Genomic DNA, 21,153 nt, shown 5'->3' with positions numbered 1-21,153 from the left:
CAACAATTATGCCTAGACAAAACAAAGAGGGAAGGGCTTGACAGAGACCTTCCAAAATTCTCTCTCAGCAGGAACTACAGAACTCCAATGGCAAGACACAGGTGAAGGCTTATTGCTGTTTCTAGCTGGAACATTACTCTGAGTTGAAGAAAGCATCTAGCATCCACAACTCTCTTCTCTGCATGGCCGTGTCTACACTAGCCCCAGACTTCGAAATGGCCACACAAATGGCCATTTCGAAGTTTACTAATGAAGCGCTGAAATGCATATTCAGCACTTCATTAGCATGCGGGCGGCCGCGGCACTTCAAAATTGAGGCGCCTCGCCGCCTCGCGGCTCGTCCTGACGGGGTTCCTTTTCGAAAGGACCCCGCCTACTTCGAAGTCCCCTTATTCCCATGGGTGTGTTGTGTAGTGTAGTGTAGTGTAGACATAGCCCATGAGTGTGGTCCCAATCCTGTAAGTAGCATTCATCAACAACATTCAGGCTCATCCACTTTTTAGGGATTTCCTTCCCCCTAGTGGGTTCCACTACTTCACTTGTAGGTACTCCTCAAGTTGAAGCCATTGTAGCTTCTCCAGTGGACAGACCACAATTAATAAACCTGTCATTCATCAGTGTCACTAGCTGCACTATCTAAGCATTCAGGCTATGTCTACACATAGCAGCCCCCTTTTGAAAGGGAGATGCTAATAAGACACTTTGGGCTGTGCTAATGAGGCACTGCAATGAATATGCAGCACCTCATTAGCATAATGGCAGCCACGACACCTTGAAAGTGCCACTTTCAATTGTGCACGGCTCATCTACACGGGGTCCTTTTGAAAAGGACCCTGCACGTTATGAAATCCCCTTATTCCTGTAACCAAATAGGAATAAGGGGATTTCAAAGTGTGTGGGGTACTTTTGAAAAGGACCCCACATAGACGAGCCGCGCATGATTGAAAGCGGCACTTTTGAAGTACTGCAGCTGCCATTATGCTAATGCGGTGCTGTATATTCATTGCAGCGCCTCTTTAGCATAGCCCAAAGTGCTTCATTAGCATACCCCTTTTGAAAGGGAGCGGCTAGTGTAGACATAGCCTCAGTGGCAAATCCTAGGAAAAGGCCCAGCTAGACTCTAAAATATGTGTAAAAGAATGAAGTTGAGTAGAAGGGGGAATAGGCTTGAAAATCAAACTTTATGGTAGTGGGATTAATGCATGAGAACTTAATTACCTCAAAGGCAGCAAAAAAAAAAAGTACTAACATTTATGTAAATGTGTATAGGTTTATAATGAATTTAGCACTACAAATAAACTGGATGGACCAAAATAACCTAATCTAACATCACATTAAGCAAGTCAGCCAAATGGATCATTAAATCAAATAAGTGGGCAGCAACAGTAATAAAAAGAGAAATCTCTGGCTATTTTACAGATGCTGTACAAACACAAATGTATGTGTGCATTATAATAAATACAAGAATTTCACGCTCAACTTCCACGTATTTTCATTTCTTCTTTGTCCACTTTAGAGAAACATTCAATAAAACTGGAGTAACTCCTTAGATAATATGCATGCACTATCTTTACCTGTATCTACATATATAATGCTATTTTGCTGTTTAAACCAGATAACAATAATGGTTTGTTTCTGCTTTCAGAGTTAAAACGTCTTCCTGCTTGAGCAACATGGAGGTATGATTTGCTGCCACTGTTTGAAGGAGGAACCTTTTCAATCTCAACCTGTCAGAATTCTATTTTAACAATGAGATTCATATGTTATAAGAACTGCCTTCTCCCTTTCTGATTGATTAGTACTATTTGCATTACTGACTAGGATCCCTAGTCATGGACTTGGGTTGCCCAGAGTAGCAAGGTAGGGTGTGAAATTCTAGTGTAAGGGACAAGTGCAACTGGCCAGCAACGATATTGACTACCCAAAGACACCCAAAAAAGGAAAAATATGTTTTTTCTCTAATGTCTTCCAGTAATGGGGTGGGGGGGGGGGGTTTATAACTATAGCATGTAAAAAATTAGTGGAACTGTTGTGTGCCACATCTGATACTTCTAAAAATTCCTGCGTGACCCTACCGAGATAGCACTAGTTACATTTTTAAACAAGCATCTCCTATGCTGCACTCACACATGGACATTCCCAAAAACATCCACAAAACTAATTTTTCTCCTGAAAAATTCTCCTGTGTTACCTATAAAAAATTCTTGAATACATTTAAAATGCTATAAAGCTGAGATCACAGACTATCATGCTTGTCACTATTGTCTCATGATTTCCTTATACTCCCTTGTCTGTATTAGCATCTCTTATCTCAGGCAAGACACTCAACATCCCCTGCCCCTCAACCCCCTCCTTCAGTTCTATGTATTTGATTTGTCAGTTTTTATTGCAATTGTTTGGACCTGTGTGCTATATAACTAGGTCTGGACTGGAAATTCTATAGATTTGAAGAAGTGGGTCTGTCCCACGAAAGTTCACCACCTAATAAATGATTTTGTTAGTCTTCAAAGTGTGACATGACTGCTACTATGTAGGATCTAAGTGGGGCTTGAATTTATTGGTATTTGATATCACAAACATATAGAAAAGGAAACAGTCAAGAAAAAATAAAAACATCTGAATGTCAGGGACACGGGTGGTGTGGAAAAGAAAAAGGAACTGTCCATATGGTGTCTTTGGGTAAAACAATTAAAATAACATTTGCAATGGGTAGCATATTTTACATCGAGACAGCATTATAACAAGAAAAACAAGCGTAACTCAGACTCCACAACTCATGAAAGAAACATACTTAAAAACAATATATGAATATACAGTGACATGCTGCATTATGTACAGCTCTTAACTGAGTGCGGTTTTACAGCAAAATCATGTTCTTCCTGTGGGGGCGTGCCAAAGAGCCTTACACCAACACTGTCAAACAAAACGATCACTTGCATTAATGGGAGAAATAAACGGTTGGCCCCAAGGGATATTTCGCTCTGATCCACGTGGTTCAGGGATCCGCCCGCATGGCTCCGCTTGCCGCATTGGGGCCTGCATCTGTACTTTTCTCTATCGCTCTCGCTGTTTTCAGGTCCAGTATTGGAAACAGATCCGGAGTCTAAACCATGCACGTTTTCCCACTCCTGCTCTTCTACTCCCTGATCAGATTCCCTCCGCGCCTTTACTCCCCCAATACTGATCTCGCCCCTCGCCTTCCCGCGGACCGCAGGGCCTCAGGGTAACCTCGCCTCGCCGCGGGGACAACCGCAGCAGCCTCTCCTGCCTGGTGGACATGTGCAGGCCTATCACCACGCTGGTCGGGTTGCCTGCGGAGCACGGGCAGACGCAGGCCAAGCGCGCTGGGAGCTGCTTTTACACCTGACGGGGAGCGGAAGCGCAGCGCCTGGCGGCGGGGTGGGCGTGCCCAGGCCACATTTGGTTTGGCTCTGCCGATGGGGCGGGTGTGTTGTCGCCTTGATCGGCACTGCGCGGGCAGAGCCCCGGCCAGAGCGTAGCTCGATCCCTCCCTCCTCCTTCGAGCCACTAGGAAGAAGGCGCCTCGGGCCGCCTCCTTCTCCTGCGCTCGCACTGGGCTGACCCCGCATGGCTGGGGAGGGAGGTGGGGGCTCTGCAGCAGCCGCGCGGCGGGAGAGCAGCTACAGGCAGCGCTTGCTCGCGCCGCTGCCCGTGGCTCTGGCCGGGGACCCTGCAGCCCAGTGGGGGGCGGAGGGAGTGTGACGGGGGGCAGCTCCGGCGCAGTAAGGCTGGGGACGGGCTGTAGCAGCTCCTGCGGAGTCCTGCCCCACGGGTGCGGCAGGGGGAAGCCAAGCACGATGCACGCGTAGGGGCTCCCCGCCGCCTGGATCTGCTGTGCTCGCCTAGGCCCCTGTGACTGCCCCGCGGGCCACCCGCCTCTTGCCTGGGGCAGCGCCTCGCACCCCGCTCCCCCGGCCGCTGTCTGGGTACCGACCATGGAGAAACACGGCCAGGACGAGCCGCTCCCCCACCCCTTGGAGCCCGAGCCCGAGCCGGAGCCCCAGCCTCCGGCCGGGGGCAAGGCGCTGGGGGAGAAGCGCTTTAGGCTGTGGTACGTGGGCTGGTCGTGCCTGGACAGACGGACCACGCTGCCCATGTTGCCCTGGCTGATGGCAGAGATCCGCAGGCGCAGCCAAAGGCAGGACCCCGGCGGGCCCCTGGGCAGCTCGGTGCCCGCCCGGGAGGTGCTGCTGGTCCTGGGCTCCCCGAACCTTCGCTGCGTCCCCGCCTCCTCCAGCGGCAGCCCAGGCAGCGCCAACCCGGCCGTCTTCATCTTCGAGCACAAGGCGCAGCACATCTCCCGCTTCATCCACAACAGCCACGACCTCACCTACTTCGCCTACCTGATCAAGGCGCAGCCTGACAACCCCGAGTCGCAGGTGGCTTGCCACGTCTTCCGGGCTACTGACCCCAACCAGGCAAGTGCTGGGCGGCCCAGAATAGGCTGCTGCTCGGGTGAGGGGTGTAGTAGGGTGGTAGGAAGGTAAGTGCTATATAGACCTCCCACACATGCTGTACAATTGGTGACATGGGTGGGTGGTTTAAGCATTGGTCTGGTAAACTCTGCGTTGTAAGCTCAATCCCTGAGGAGGCTATTTTTGGGGGAGATGGTTGAGTGATTGAGGATTGGCCTGTTAAATCCAGGGTTCAGTCCTTGAGGGGGCCATTTAGGGATCTGGGGCAAATAGGGAAAAAAAATCAGGGTTGATGATAGGTCCTGCTGAGAGGGCAGGAGACTGGAGTCAATGACCTCTGAAAGTCCCTTCTAGTTCTCTGTGTATTTATTTTATTTATACACACACCCTAGTGGGGAATAACACACCTGCCCTTCAGAGATGATAGACATGGGGACCTGCTAGAGACTGGTTCATGGACTTTCCAAGAGGGTAATAGAGAAAAGGAGGGTGTGGGCCTGGCTTCCTTGTAAAGTGCTTTGATATCCTAGGCAGTGGTATTACCAGTGGGTCCCTAGGATTAATGGAGGGGGCTGGAGAAAAGGGAGGCTTTCCAGAGGGCTGGGTGAGGAGCTGGTCTTTCCCGTGGCCTCTGCTTCCAAAATGGAAGGCCTGTAGAACTGTTCACCAAAGCTTTTGGTTAACATTGCATTTGGGGTTATGTAGGGATCATAGTTCAGGTTCTTACACCAAGCTGACCCTGGACCCAGGTTGGATATTAATACAGAGCATGAGCTGCAAACTTGATAATGCGGTGGGTCATCTCCACCTTTCCCTTCTTGTGGATGGCCTGGTGTCACTCATAATCCTGCAACATCACTGTGGTAACTGCAGCAGTTGCTTACCAAGAGAAGTAAATATGTGTAATGTACAAGTATTGTAAATTGTCCTTAATGTGGTATAGCCATTACAAATGAGCAGAATAGCCAGTAGTACCTGACAGCTCTTTATAGAGTACCATAAACCTCAACAGTCATATTTCACTGTCCAGTCACGGTAAGCACACCTGACTGTGCCAGGCACAGTCAGGAGTGTTTAAAATGAAGTTTTATGTGGGTGGGGATGCTATTGAGATGGTGCCAACTGAAAGAACTAGCTAAAGGTATGTATTTTTGCAGGCTCTGTAGAAGGATTTGGTTGTTGCATTTAGTGCACAGAGGACTCCTGGGGCTTGTCTACGCTACCACCTTCCTTCAAAGGAAGGATGGGAATTAGTGTCTTGGGAGTTTACTAATGAAGTGCACCCGCTGGTACTTCGAAGGGCTGGGGAAACTTCGAAGTCCCCTTACTCCTCAAAATTTTGAAGTACCGGGGGGTGTGCCGTGGCTAGACACATGCCGGTACTTCAAAGTTTAAAACTTCGGAGTTGCCGCAGGGGAGAATTTGCTTAATGAAGTGCTGCCTCTGCACAGCAGCACTTCATTAGTAAACTCCCAATGCCCTAATTACCATCCTTCTTTTGAAGGAAGGTGGTAGTGTAGACTATGCTGATCACAAGGGGAACAGCAAGCTTGACATGTAGGGCCAATAATTATGTTAATGTGCTAATGGGCGGGAAACAGTCTTTCAGGGACACATGTTGAACTTCTGTAGTCTGGCACTCTGGTTTGGCAACATCCCTGGCCCGACATAGTTTTGGTTAGCTGGAAGTCTACTTGTCATGGGTGTGACCAAGTTTCCTGCAGGCCCATAAAATGTGTTTACATCCACCAGACCTGGCTCTCAGTCTTTTTTAGCTCTAATTTCCCCTACATATCCTCTAAGAGCCCAGTAAGCAGTGGAACTGTTGGTCATGCTGATAGAACATATTTACCTCTTGGAGCTTGGCAAATTCTGTGGTTCAGCACCAGTCACATCCTGATGGTGCCAGACTGGAGAGTAGTATTTTATTTGAGCCACATGAGCAACTCTCCAAGAGATTTACAAAGATATCTGAACTGGGAGGGAATATAATAAGTTATGTGCACTGGCTTCTAGCAAAGCCATTGAATCCGCACATCTAGATCTAGTAAAAAGATTTTTCCCTTTTAGGTGAAGGTGAGCAAGGGGATGAGAGAAGGAGGTGTAAAACAGCTGACTGCCAATGTTCTACAATACTGAGTTGGGTTTCAGCAAACTAAGTACCCGGGATTAGTGAAATAGTTCATATGCAAGACTTGATGCAACATACATCAAAATCAACAGAAAGATTCCTTGGAGTTTAATGAATGCTTAAATTAGAACCAGTAAGTGTGTTTCCTATATAGGTAAATGCAGATTCCATTATTATGGGAACAGAAAGGAAAATAACTTGGAGTTGTAAAATATCTTGTTGACATTACTTCTTGTATTCATAGATCTTATTTCTTGCTTTCTCATTCTGGATGCTACCTTTTATTAATCATTCACTATAGATTTTCCCTTGTTTTCCATAGAATAAAACATAATAATCTTCATGGAGGTAAGTTACTCCTTTGTTAGGAAATTAAAATGGTACTTTGGGATGAACTTATTAAGAAAAACAAATTTATTGCTGTAAAACACCTATCCGCATTTCACTAAGATATAAGATTTTTGTTATTTAATTAAAAATAAAACTCGTTACCAGTTGGAGGTTGTTTAGTATTGTCCTGGAAGACGAAGAACAAAATTAACTGGTGTAGATGTGGGGACAGCCTTATGATTTGTGAGACTTCAGGCACATTAATCACTTCAGTTTGTCCTGAGAGAGATCAGACAGAAAGCTGTCTCCTTCCCCAGTTCTGCTGCCAGTGGGAGAAATTGGGCTAACGTTATTTGCCAGGTCTGTGCAGGTCTCAAGCAGTTAACCCATATCTGAGTGAACAGAAGTTGCTGACTTGGAAAAGCAGTGTTCCTCCTAGAATTACAAGTTCTGCAACTGATAAAATCCTTTGAGAAACTCTGAGGCTATTAAAGTAGTCATCTGTAGTAGCTGAGCTTTGTGGTACTTGTGGTTTTTTTAAGCTCCCATTTCAAGACTTCTTTGCTTTCACTGTAAATATTTGAGTCGTTAGTGTGAACAACAGCTCTTGAGTGAAGAAAGAGAGTCAAATGGTAGCGTAGTCTTGCCAAAACAAAACAAATCAGACCAACTTGCTATGAATTATAAAGGTAAAATGGTAATTATTAACTTTCAAGAGGGTTGTGTTTCCTATTGTAGTTGAGATCAACAATGACAGATCTGGGAGCAGGACCCAGAAGCTATTGTCTCAGCCTGTTGCTCAGTCCCCTAGTCAGGCCATGCCATCTAGAACACTCAGGCACCTCTTTCCCCTTTTGGTAACAAACCGCTGTCTCCGACAGTAAAGTGTTCAAAAGAGTGAATATTTGAAGGCATAGCCTTTTTAGACTTTTTTTTTTTTTCAAATGCACCAATGCTCCAGAAATTCCACATAAGCAAATTAAATTTCAGGGTACACAATCACAGGTTCAGTTTTTTCCCCCATTTCCACTCACTTCTGTCAGTGACAGTTTTTCTTTTTCACTCACCAAATCTCATTTCAGAAGAACAACAATTACTTTATCCTTTTATATTTGCAACAAATGTTGCTGCATGCATTTGTTCCATAAAGGCCAGCCCTGTACTGCATCAGATAGCTGGCAAGGTAATTTACAATTGCTGAAGAGTTAAAGATAGATCTTGAAAAAGTTCACTGGGTGTCATTTGAAACACCCACGACTCTGAGGCAGATCTGAGAAGTATGGGGACAAAGGGAGGGCTTTACCTGGGTTCAGGGACAGTACCCAATCCCAGAAATTCTGAGCTGTCAGCATGACAGTGAATACAGTAGGGTCTCATGATTTGCAAACTTAATGTTTGTGAATTCAGTTATTCACAAGTGGCCAAGTGGCCCCTTCTCCCCAGGGCCATGGGCAGGAGTGCTGCCATATGCCACTTCCCCCAGGGCCCTGGGCATCCCCTGTATTCATAAAAATCAACATTCACAAGGGTTCTAAACGTGGAACCCTTGCAAATGTTGAGACCCTACTGTACTGCAATTTTAGTGGGTTTCTTTTCCTAGCCTCTGTGCAGGGTTTCACTGTATTTTGCTCTTGGGCTGCTGGAAGTGGGAGGACGAGGTTTCCCAGAATCTTCTGATTGATGAACTTGGGAAGGAATCTGCTGCTCTTTTCTCTTTCAAGAGCTGCAGTGCTTTCTCTTGCTCATAACTTTCCAAAGTATCAGCTGACTGAAAAAGACTAGGATTCGTGTTCATTTCATTACTGGCTTCTGAATAGTTAGTTTCACACAGCTTTCACTTGGGAATTATTTAGGAGGCACAAAGTCTGAGTATGACCATGAACTCTCACTTTACATTTGGAATGTTTTCTTTGCAATGACTGAATAAAACATTTGCCTTCTAATAAAATAAAATAAAACGGATGGCTAGAATCACCAGAAGTTGATGGTTAGCCCCTGTTTGCCTCTTTTCATTATCTCATTGATGTGCTAAGTTTTCAAGCTTCACTTGAGTTCATAACAATGAATACACAAAGCAGGCATATTTGTTTTAAACATGGAGTCTGTATACATCTCTGAATGGTATTTGACCAATTACCTCAGTCACATGCATCTTCTTTAATAAAAGAGTCAGGATCTGATTTAGCCGAGTTAATCTGTATCTTCAAAAACAAAAAGTCCCGTGGCACCTTATAGACTAATAGATATTTTGGAGCATAAGCTTCACGGGCAAAGACCCACTTTGTCATACATCTGACGTAGCGGGTCTTTGCCCACAAAAGCTTATGCTCCAAAATATGTTAGTCTATGAGGTGCCACAGGACTTCTTTTTGATTTTCAGGATCTGATTTGCTATTTCATGTGATGAAATAGAACTCTCATTTTCTTTATGAAACATGAACAGTATCGGTAACTTACATAATACCAGCAAAAAAAAAAATTATTTGTGAACAGTCTATTAGGTTTGATAGTTATCAGTGAAGATTGTTGCACAATGATATTCCCTTGTATACAAGTACTTAGCTGACGCTTAAAAAATATTACAGTACACTTCAGGTTTTATTTTAAAATTCTTAGTCATCAAAGTATGCACTTGTCCAGCATTTCAAATGTATCCTTAAAAACTGCATCAGCTGGGAAGAAGGAAATTTTCCACTGTACAGCCCTCTGTATAGCATACAGTGGTCAGTAGCTTCACTGTTCTGTTATTGCTGTGAGTTAATGGGACTAGACTGGCCTAAGGCAAAGCAGAAATAATGGAGCATTTTCACTCTAAAGTAAAGTATCGGAGGGGTAGCCGTGTTAGTCTGGATCTGTAACAGCAACAAAGGGTCCTGTGGCACCTTAGAGACAAACAGAAAAGTTTTGAGCATGAGCTTTCGTGAGCACAACCTGAGGCAAATCCTAACCAGCAACTATACACTGCACCACAGTCACTCTAACTCAGGGACCCATCCATGCACCAAACCTCGTTGCCAGCTCTGCCCACATATACACACCAGCAACACCATTACAGGACCTAACCAGATCAGCCACACCATCGTGGGTTCATTCAGCTGCACATCTACCAATATAATTTATGCCATCATGTGCCAGCAATACCCCTCTGCTATATACATTGGAGAAACTGGACAGTCTCTACGTAAAAGAATAAATGCACACAAATCAGATATCAGAAATGGCAATATACAAAAATCCGTAGGAGAGCACTTCAGTCTCCCGGGCCACACAGTAGCAGACTTAAAAGTAGCTATCCTACAGCAAAGAAATTTCAGGACCAGACTCCAAAGAGAAATTTCTGAGCTACAATTCATCTGCAAATTCGATGCCCTCAGCTCAGGCTTAAACAAAGACTGTGAATGGCTGGCTAAATACAAAAGCAGCTTCCCCTCCCTTGGTGTTCACACCTCCAGATCAACTGCTGGTAGTAAGCCTCACCCTTCCTGACTGAGCTAACCTTGTTATCCCCAGCCTTGCTCTGGCTTATTTATACCTGGCCCTGCAGAGTTCCAAGACCAGCATCTGATGAAGTGAGTCTGTGCTCACGAAAGCTCATGCTCAAAACTTTTCTGTTAGCCTATAAGGTGCCACAGGACCCTTCATTACTCTAAAGTAAGTGGGAGATAAGAACTATAGTGTAGTTTGACAGTCAGGAGCCTGAGGCAGCCCAGTTGTAACCCAGATCCTTGCTCTGTAATCACTAAACAGTCTGTCGATAAAATGGTTGACCACTTCTGAGGTAGCTTGTTTGATAGAATTAGGAAAAAAGGCACTGCACTAGAACAATTACGTTAGATGGCTCATACTGAGAAACTAAATGTCAGGACAAAGCCTTTACTTTCATCTTAACCTGAGGAGGCCTTTACTCTGCTAGAGCATAATAGTCGACTGACATTTCTTATTAAAACAAACATGAAGCTGCTGTTATATCAGAAAGTCACCCTTAACATTTATATTTTTTGTATTTGTCACTTTGATTTATATGTCACCTAAAAACATCTCATGGCTTGCATCAAGCAAACACCTGGAGAGTAAGTTCACATCAAGTGAGACTGAATGTTGCACAGGTTAGTATTAATGTTGAGTGCTGGAAGCCAGATCTAGATTTTATGCATCTGATAAACGGGCTGTTTTTTGTTGTGAAGAGCTGTTGCTCAAGTAAGATTTATACAGTAAATCCTCATTTAACGGACTAACATGGGGGAGGGGGTGTCCAGTAATGCTGAAAGTTTGTTATATCCAAATGGCTATACTGTGTGATAGTGCACTGACATTCCCAGCCCATCACTCACTCCTGTCCTCTGCCTCCCCTTCCCTTCCCCACACACATTCATCTCCTCTCCCAGTGAGCAGGAGAGATGCGGAATGCCGGCCTGGCTCCTTCCACCTCCTGCAGCGCTCAGCGCTACATCTCCTCCAGCCCCTGGCTCTGAGCTGCTCGCGTGAAGGTAGAGTGTGGCCCTCCCCAGCCTGCCAGCGGGAAGCAACCTCCGACACCATGGCTGCTCCTTAGTGCCATTGTAGGCAGCGGTGGCCAGGCACCGACATGCTCCATGCACATGGGGCTGTGGGAGGGGAGCTCCTGGACTCCAGCATGCCCCCCCTCAGGCTCCTCTGGGCCTGGTAGCCCCAAGCTACTGCAGTAGCCCCTCCATCCCCAGTGGCCCCAGCTGCTCCGGCAGCTCCTCTAACCATGGTGGCGACTCTGATGAGTCTTCGGCATTTATGTAGGGGGAGGGCATTGGGGGCTGTCAAATAGTGTTGTTATTTCTGAAGTCCGTTATATCAGGGTCCATTAAATTGAGGGTTTACGGTAGCTGAATTGTTGAGTAAACTGCTATTAGCCACATAGGCTTTGTCTGCGCTGCAGAGGGGAGTTGTAAGTCCCAGTTTAGGCAGATGTACGTGATAGTTCTGCTTGAGCAGTGTGGCATTGTGTCATGAGCAGTGGATTGGGACAAGATGCTTGAATATCACCCTGTCTGAGATGACAGGTACTTACTGAGATCGGAGCTGCTTCCCTAGGCTGTTATGGCCCCACTGTTCCTTTTAATCAAATTGTTGCAAGTGCAGGTAGAATATGTATGCCTACATGAGCTTGGGAGTCCCGCCTTCTAGCTGCATTTTGAATACACCCAGAGCTTACTAGCTGGGGAAAAGAAAAGATGTGTCATATTAATGGTGTAGCCTCCCAATTTTGACAGCAAAGGTTGGGTGAAGGGTACGAAGAAGGGTTGTGGGATTTTTGTCCTCCTGGTTTGTGAGGATCAGGGGAAGATGCAAGAAGAGAGATCGAAGAATTTTATCCCTTAAAAAGGTGGATATTGGAATCTTACACAGTAGTGCAAAACTGTTCTGTTGCTGGACAATACTTGGATTACAGCCTGTCAGAAATAACAACCATGTGCTTAACTAGAGTTTCAATTGTAGAGGGAAGTGAGAGTCTGGTGGTGAACTATTTTTGTTTTTAAAATGGGTTTGCTTAAGATTTCCAAAACTAGTACATAAAATTAGGCTTTTGAATGCATCTTTAGGTACTGCTGGACTCTCCAAAGTATTGAAATCAACCACTTTTGAAAATCAGGCATATGACTACACACAGATCTAGGAGTGCAGTTTTGGACTCATATAGCTAGCTTCATGTGGGTTAAGATTGTGGCCTTCATCACCTTTGACAGACAAATGGAGGAAATACCATTAAGGTGGCTAAATGAAGTATTGAAAAATCCTGCTATAATTTATAGCTGTTCTTACTACTATCTAAACTGGTATTTCTACTGGCAGCTTGCATGAAGGGGAAGATCTTTAAAACCAAAATCTTTAAATCTTTAAAATCTTCCCCTCTGCTGCCTTCATCAGCTCTAATTTTTCCCTCTTAAATTCCTCACTATCATCCAATTGTCAGTTGGAAGGAAAGGAGGGTCACTGAATCAAAGACTTCTCATGTTTCAGAGGGGGGTGGGCAAGGAGATAACTTTATAGTTATGACTTGATAAAATGACCAAATGCTCCTTGAGGCTGTTTTAAAGTTAGTGGAAATGTCTGGAAGATAGTTGTGAAGAAAGTCGGTGTAGTTTCATTAGCTCTGCGTACACTATTATCGGGTCTCCACCCAAGGAGGAGGATCAACCCCCTTCAGTTTACAAGCATATTTTCTAGCAAGGTTTGGCCAGTTTGTGCAGATGGGCCAAAATGCTTACATGTGCACTGGTATAGGGGGTAAATTGGATTTGACTATGGTAAAAATCTCTCTGAAATGCCACTGCTGTGTACCCACCATCCCTGCCGAAGCAAAACACAATTTAAGTTCCTTTACAGCTTCCTCAGCCCACCACTTCTTGCACATATGTTGGTTCTAGTAGATAGAGTAGCTTATAGTACACCCTATTTATACTTATTTCCCTTTTTCCACATACAGTACTTATTTCCTTTTTTAACTCTCTGGCTCTATCACACCCATTCTATCTTTTTTGTAAATGCTGGTTAAGGTGATTGAAGATGCAATGCAGTGGGATTTTTAAGAGTGGTTTCACAGTTGTCTGAATTAACTTCATAGTACACAAAAGGTAAAATTGAGTCACTTTCCTCAAGCTGTATGTACCTTTTTTTTTTTTATTTTGGGTGTTATACCACACTCTTTCCCTTAGGCTACAGCCACTCAAAGTTATTTTGAGATAACAGGCACGTTATTTTGAATTTTATAAAAAGCACTGCAGGACTATAATGCCTATTTCAAAATAGCTATTTAAAAATAGGGGCTGTTAAGCTGTGGAACAGCACTATTTCAAAATAAGCCATAATGGCATCCAGTGACAGTATTTCGAAATGGGCACGGTGTTTGGACGTGCTATTTCGTAATAGCTGGGTGCTGTTTCAAGATGCATTCTTGTATGTAGCTGTGTTATTTCAAAATAGTATTCTGGAATGTCTTATTTCAAAATAACACTGATGTGAAGACATAGCCCTGTTGTCCTAAATGGATAATAAATGCTGCAGGAGCATACTGCAATATTGCCCCTCCCAATTCTTTCTCTTCCTGGATCCCATCTCATCCTAGATGTATACGGATGAATTTCTTAATTCTTGAATTGTCTCTGTGGATGCATGCTGAGACAGGATAATATGACCAATGTAATGTGTCCAAGATTTTTAGTTTCAAGCTTGGTTTACAGGAGAATCTAGAAATTTTGGTCGCATTGCATTGGTAATATTTTTCTGTCTCAGAAACAGTTCAAGAATGCTTGTCCACCTCACTGTTACTCAGACATGAAACAGTGATGTCATTAACACGGGGGTGGAGGAAATTACCTCAGTGAGGCAAGTGTATGTAGTGGGTCTAGAGATTATGGCACTGAACTGGTTTTCAGGCCACCTGGATTCTGATTCCAGCTCTATCACTGAGTAAATGTGTGACAGTGGGCAAGTCACTTCACCAATGCTCCTGTATGTGGGGAAGCCCTCCAGCCCATTGCCTGTCTTGTCCAGTCAGTCTGCAAACTCTTCAGGGCAGGGCTGTCTCCTACCCGGTCCTTGTACAGTCCTTAACATATCTTTGTTTGGTTCTCTAGCAGTATTCCCTGTAAACTGGGTGTTTGTGCAGCTGCTCAGGACAGATTCCAATGGCACCCAGCTGATTAGCAGGGCACCCACAGCTTGGTTTTGTGTTTCTACAGATAGTGTATATTTGCACACACCTTGGTGAACAGAAAACATTTATCTACACATGTATGGGGAAGAAATCTGCATATGAATGGAAAAGATTAGTGGAGTGTACCTGACCAGCAGGAGAGGACAGAGTTTGGGGAGGGACCCTGAGGACTTGTGCATTTCAGGCTTAGCTGGTGTATGAGGGAGTGTGAAAAACCTAAAACCCATTGCCTGGAGCCAAACAGTCCTGCTGGCTGAAAGGAGGTCCCAGTCAAAGCCAGCCCTCTAACAAGCAAGATTAGCTAATTTACTCTGTCCATGAAGTCAATTAATACTTCCCCCAACAAATCAATGAATGTCTGTCTCCACAACCACTAGTTCACTGCGAGGATAGGTGGCTGGGGGAGGCAGGGACCAGACCTGGGTGAGGCTTCATCTTGCACCAAAAAAGGGCCAGGAGAAAGATGAGTGGGGAAGACAGGAAACCAAGCCACTTACTGCACCCTACCAGAAGACTCTTGCTGGGATCAGGCTTGTGTGCATCATGCTACCTAGCAGAGTGCTATGTGTAGTGAATCCAGTGACATGTTAGCCTGTTGTTTGTATTGTAACATGAAGTAAAGCGGCATCATGATGCAGAAACTGAAACATGAAGTATTCAGTATCTTTTAGCACTTGACCTTAAATCTTTGATTAATGATTTGTGAGATTGAAAATTTAAATGCTTCCATGATTTAATAAGCAGTTATTCAAATATACCTCCTGTTCAGTTTGAATCAGCTTTGAGAGCAGTGGTGCATGCTACTTTAACTGATGCAAAAAAAATGGATGAACAATCTCTCTGCTTGAAATTGTATTCCATTCCTGCCTACAAACCAAAAGTCATTCCACACTGCTGCTTCTTGGTGCTGTATGAAATGGACTGGTAGTTTTAGCCAATGTCCTGATACCCGTGTCCTGATTGCAGCTAATTCTTTGGTTGCATTGGCACAGTGTCCATGATTTGATTTTTCTTAAAAAAAAATTATATAATATATATATATATATATATATAAAAAGCTAGTTTAGACCTAGCCTTGATGGTTAGGGGTCAGCAACCAAATGAGCTAGAAGAGCCATTTTTTTCAAACTCAGTAATTCAAGAGCTGCCATGCATGTGAATACAAGATGGTCCTTAATAAATAACATCAAACCATACTTTTTGCCATCCCTATTTTAAGAACAGCGCACGCAGTGATTTGCAATGCGATACATGTCTACTGCAGGATGTTCAGACTTTTTACATAGTCTCTTGAGGTTGAATTTTTTTTGTTGGTGGTGAGATTCTCATTGTAAATGAGACATAAAGGGAGCCCAGCCAAACTCATTTATAAATATTAAGGACTGGGTCTATTCAGTTTGAAATTCTGTTTTCACCTTTGATTTTCCTCCTTTTGAAGCCATTCCAACCCCCCTTTAATTATGCCAATTTTATTTTATGTTTAATTTCAGTTTTCTTAAGTGTGTGTTGTCCTTTACAGCAGGAGTGCTACAAGTTTCCTTTTCCTTTTCAAAATCAAGACTTTATTAAATACAGCATCATATCCCACAAAGAACTGCATATACTAAGTGGGGATATGTCCAACATTGTGACATCACATGGTGTTTGCTATTTAATTAAGTTGTTCGTTTTTGGGCTTTTAGATGTTTACCATTTATTGAAAATAATCAGAAGGATCAGAAAGGTGTGTTTTTTTTGTTTTTTTTTAAACTTAGCAATTGTAGTGTTGGGAGCCACAAAAAAGTCCTTAAAGTACTGCATGTGGCTCTGGAGCTACAGGTTGCAGACTTGATGGCGATTCCTCCTGGTCAGTATGAGGGAATGTTGTAAGGGTGGCTTGGTGAAGTCTTCCCTGTTTTGCCGATGCCGTATTTGATAAGGATAAGTAAGACTTCAGTCTTCCAGACCGGTTACCTGGCATTTTTCATAAGCACTAAATTTTAAATAGTTGTGGAAGTAAAAACCTCAGTGAGCTGTAGACCAGTGTGAAGGAAAAAAAATCTAAAAGTTGCTTGTTCAGGTAAAACTGTAATATTAAAATATTCTGCTCTCCACCCTGAGTATGGCTTCAAGGCTTCTTTTTTTCCCTTTATTTAAAAGTAAAGGTTTTTTTCCCATCCGTGCAATTAGTTTCTATCTGACCAATTAACTTCATGCTAAATAAAAAACTAACTGAACTGTCCTAGACATCACTGTGCTCAATATCACATGGAATCAGAACTTCTTATAGTCATATTGTATAAAGAATGATCTGTAAAGCGTCTACATTTACTCTGCAGTTACTAGTGATGTTTTTCAAAACAGTTCATAAATATTTCTAGTTGTATTTTAATAAATATTTGTTCCTTTTTTAAAGCTGGTGTTAACTGCACTTCATGTACTGAGTGCCACTGATTTGAGTATGTTGGTATACTTTTTTTTTTTTAATTGTTACATGAAATCTCTGGGAATAGTTGGTGCTCTGTGGGCTGTTTTCTTCAAAGGTATGTGAAACATGTAGTAACAGCACAAAACATTGATACACCTAAAGCTATGTCATGTATAGCGATTAATGTTTTCTTAGAGGTCACCTTTTGCATTATATTCAGAGTTGGAAGATGTAAAAGACTCTCAGTTACAATGGGACTTCTAAACAAAAGGAAATATTTGATGAAAACTGAAGAAGTCTGTTTACTAGAAAGGAACAATAGTTACATGTGCCTGACATTTCATGTATGTGTGCGCGTGCGTGCGCTGCTATAGTAAGAAGAGACACATATGTATGAGAAGTTCTAGCTACATAAACTTTCACATATGGTATTTGAGTAACATACTAGTATAGGCCCTGGTCCTTCAAGCTCATTGTTGAGGTCTGCCTGCAACACCCATATAAGGTATTGTTGAAGTTCACATGGTGGTGATGTGGAATCTGTGTCTCAGTCAGAGGCCGTATCTATGCTTAGAGTAGCATGTAGCTTACTGACCCTGCACACCCGCCTAACATGGGTGTTAGTCTCCCAGTCAGTAACAGTGTAGATGGTGAGACATTGTTTCTTCACATAGAAAGCCCTACATGCCTGAACCCCAGGATGTATACGCTACATGGTTCTTTACACATCCAAGCAGTATCTCCCATGCTACACTATTATTTATGAAAATGTAGCTTCCCACTGCCTCCCAATTGTCTGAGCTTTTCCCTGCCACAGTAAAAGGCTCTGGCAGCAGGCAAAGGCTCTAGCAGTAGGAAATTGCTAGGGTCTTTGTGTGCTGCCAGAGCTTTTCATTGTGGTGTATAGCTGCATGTGTAGTGCCTGGATGCTGCTTGCCACCGTAAGCGTAGACACAACCTGGCAGGTAACCTTTATGTTCACTATTACTGGTATCAGGAGTAAAAAGGTACTGCTGAGTGTGGATTCTGAGGACTACTATTCCCAACTATGTACATTAATTCTAAACAGTTGTACTGAATCCCCTTGTTGTAACTGAATCCTGCTGTTGTAATCTTAACAAGTTAAGAGGTCAGTACACAGGTGAGCAGTTCCATGTCAGCTTCCTTTGAGCTAGGACTACACTACAGACTTTTACTGGCATAGCTATACTGGTGGGGAGGAGTGTGAACAGGTTGGATTTCTGACTGACAGCTGGGCCAGCAGAAAACCCCAGTGTAGATGCAAATATACCAGCAAAGCTGTGGTTTTTTGTCAGCATAATTTGTTTTAGTCATGCTGGGTTCAGGGTGAGGTTACTATATCAGCACAAAGCGCATCTGTCTGCATCCACGCTCAGCACATTTTGCCAGGATATTATACCAGTGTTCGTAGACTGGTGAAGGACTCCTAATGTAGGTGTGACCTTAGCTAGTGACCTATTGGTCTGTCTTCTGTCATAGGGCCTATTCTCAATAACCCGACTGGATGTTTATTTTCACCTTTGAAGAAGAAAGTGCTGCTCTGATTGTTCCATCTAAACAATTATTTTGCTATTGTAAGATCTTACCTCCTGGCTTAGGTTTATGAATAAGGCTTTCTTTTTAAAAAATACAGAATTGTTTTTAAATTTCTGGATTTGTAAAAACGTAATTAAGGCCTGACTTCCTCCCCCATGTCCCGCCCCCCATGAAAACTTCAATGAGAGTTATTCAGGTTTACTTGAAGCAGGACCAAGTTCTATGCAGTGGGCTAACATTCTATAAGTAGAGGTAAGCCCTTGGTAACCATTCAGGAGCATTTGGGGTGGGGTGAACCCTGCCAAAATAGTCAATTCATAGTTTCACAAGGGGCAGCATAACGTTTGTTTGTTTTTTCTTGAATTCTTCATGAAAACTATAAATGCAGTTGGTACACATTTACAGTGATTATGTGTATAATATGATGATATTTTGAGGAATCTTATTTAGAAGGACTGAGAGCAAGCCATTGTGGTTAAAAAAGTGAGCTTGGGGTTTAGGAGAATTGAGTTTATGTCCTGGCACATATGCCACATCTACGCTACAAGATAAATTCAAATTCATAAAAACAAGGTTAAAAAAATCAAATTTATTAATTTATTAAAAGTCAAATTTGTGTCCTCAAACCTTCAGGAATTTGACTCACCATTTTTTCATGTTGAGTTACTATGTCCCCATTGCCTTATCCAACTTTGAACATGTGAGCATTGCAGTGTGGGTACCTATCCCACAGTGCCTTAACCCAGTTGTATTTTGGGTGTTTTGTACCAAGTTGTGTGTTTAAAACAAACAAAAAAAAACATAGAAAAATTGCTGAAGCTGCTTGTGAGAGTTTGATGTCACTACCCCAGAATGCAGAGCACTGTCCCAGAATTAAGAGCACCCACTAACCGCACGAAAACAAATGGGAGATCGCACCATTTTCGCTGTCTCAGCACTAGCACAATCAGGGATCCTCAAATGCTTCAAGTCATTGCACATACCATTATGGCAACTCCACAGATGCACTTTTTCTTTCAAATACAAAGGGAGATAATTGTTGAGGAGGAGGAGGAAGATTTTGAAGAGGAAATTGCTCAACTGCAGTCCAAGAACTCCCAAATGCTGGCTGCCCTGGATGCATTGCTGACAGTGGAGCAGAGGTTTTGGAGTCGCGAGACCAGCACAGAATGGTGTGACCGTATCATTTTGGAGTCCTGGGATGACCAGCAGTGGCTGCAGAACTTTCGCATGTGTAAGTCCACTTTTGTGGAACTTTATGATGTCCTGGCCCCTGCCCTGCAGCGCAGCAACGCAAGAATGAGGCCAGCTTTAGCAATTCCAAAGTGAGTGGCAATTGCTGTGTGGAAGTTTGCAATGCCTGACAGTTAGTGGTCAGTAGCAAATCAGTTTGATGTGCACAGATCTAGCGTGGGGGGCCGCAGCGGTTCAAGTAGCCAGGACTCTCTGTTGAGATCTCCCGAGTAAGACAGTGACTCTGGGAGGTGTACAGGTGACAGTGGATGGCTTTGCTACCCTGGGTTTTCCTAACTGCAGTGGAGCAATTGGTGGCACGCACATCTCAATCCTGGCTCTGGCCCACCTGGCTTCTGAGTATATAAACAGAAAGGGGTACTTCCCAATGGTGTTGCAGGCATTGGTAGATCACAAAGGTCATTTCACCAACATAAATGTGGAATGGTCAGGGAAGGTTCATGATGCACACATCTTCAGAAATTCTGAGCTTTACAGAAAGCTCCTGGATGGGATTTTTTTCCCAGACTGCAAAATCCAAATTGGTGATGTGGAGATGCCTATCATAATATTGGGCGACCCTGCTTACCCTGTGCTTCCTTGCCTTATGAAACCCCACATGGGGCCCTGGACCACAGCCAGGATAACTTCAATGTCCGACTCAGCAAGTGCAGATGGAATGCACCTTTGGATATTTAAAAGTGAGTTTCACGTGCCTCTTGACCTGTTTGGAGCTTTCAGAAACTAATTTCCCTATTGGGATTACTTTGTGCTCTATTTTGCATAATGTGTGAATCCAGGAGGGAGACTTTTATGAACCTCTGGGATTCCAAGGCTGAGGCCATGAGCAAGCCTTATTTGCAGCTGCCTACAAGGCTGTTCTCCAATAAACATGCTGAGGCTTCAGCAATCAGGAAGGCTTTGAAACATAGCTTCATGAATGATCTTCCAGACACATGAGAGCACTGTAGTTCTGTTATAATACTACCCACCACTCCCCAAAATGGATTGTGCTCCCTACCAAATGCGAACCAATAAATCAGACCATGGCATTCACAGAAAGAATGCTGTTAGTTGGTGGGAGGGGGTTAAGTTGCGGGAAGAAGAATGGAGATGAAGGGAGGGTTATTTTCCAAGATAGCGCTGGGCAGCTGTGCTATCTGTCCTGGCTCCCTCCACCCCATTCTGGGTCCCTGTGCCACAAGTCCTCTGTTGACCTTGGCATAGCACTGGGCAACTGTGCTATCAACCCCAGCCCTCTCCATCCCCAACTGAGTCCCTGTGCCATGAGTCCTGTGCGGACCTTGGCTGTTCCCCATGACTCCCAGCAGTGATTTGTGCACCCCAACAAACATGGGTACCGAAAAACCAC

General features: G+C 43.8%; 2 protein-coding genes across 3 annotated transcripts in view; both read left to right on the top strand.

The window, feature by feature from the left end:
• Window positions 1-3,319, top strand: part of COMMD6 (COMM domain containing 6) — a 29,664-nt gene extending 26,345 nt beyond the window's left edge. Inside the window, exon 8 of the transcript XR_012644825.1 lies at window positions 1,646-3,319. The gene's annotated coding sequence lies outside the window, so the exon portion shown is untranslated. The remainder of the gene's footprint in view (window positions 1-1,645) is intronic.
• A 287-nt stretch (window positions 3,320-3,606) lies between these two features.
• TBC1D4 (TBC1 domain family member 4) overlaps window positions 3,607-21,153 on the top strand; it is a 171,495-nt gene continuing 153,948 nt past the window's right edge. The window contains exon 1 of one of the 2 annotated variants that reach the window (XM_074988846.1): window positions 3,607-4,439. In XM_074988846.1, coding sequence (XP_074844947.1) covers window positions 3,957-4,439 — 483 coding nt within the window. In that variant the 5' untranslated portion in view covers window positions 3,607-3,956. The remainder of the gene's footprint in view (window positions 4,440-21,153) is intronic. The other variant, XM_074988852.1, reaches the window with a different exon arrangement.

This window comes from Carettochelys insculpta, chromosome 1 (assembly GCF_033958435.1).
Source record: "Carettochelys insculpta isolate YL-2023 chromosome 1, ASM3395843v1, whole genome shotgun sequence".
NCBI lineage: Eukaryota > Metazoa > Chordata > Testudines > Carettochelyidae > Carettochelys > Carettochelys insculpta.
Note: the sequence above shows the minus strand (reverse complement) of the source record. Positions and strands in the feature narration are given on the sequence as shown.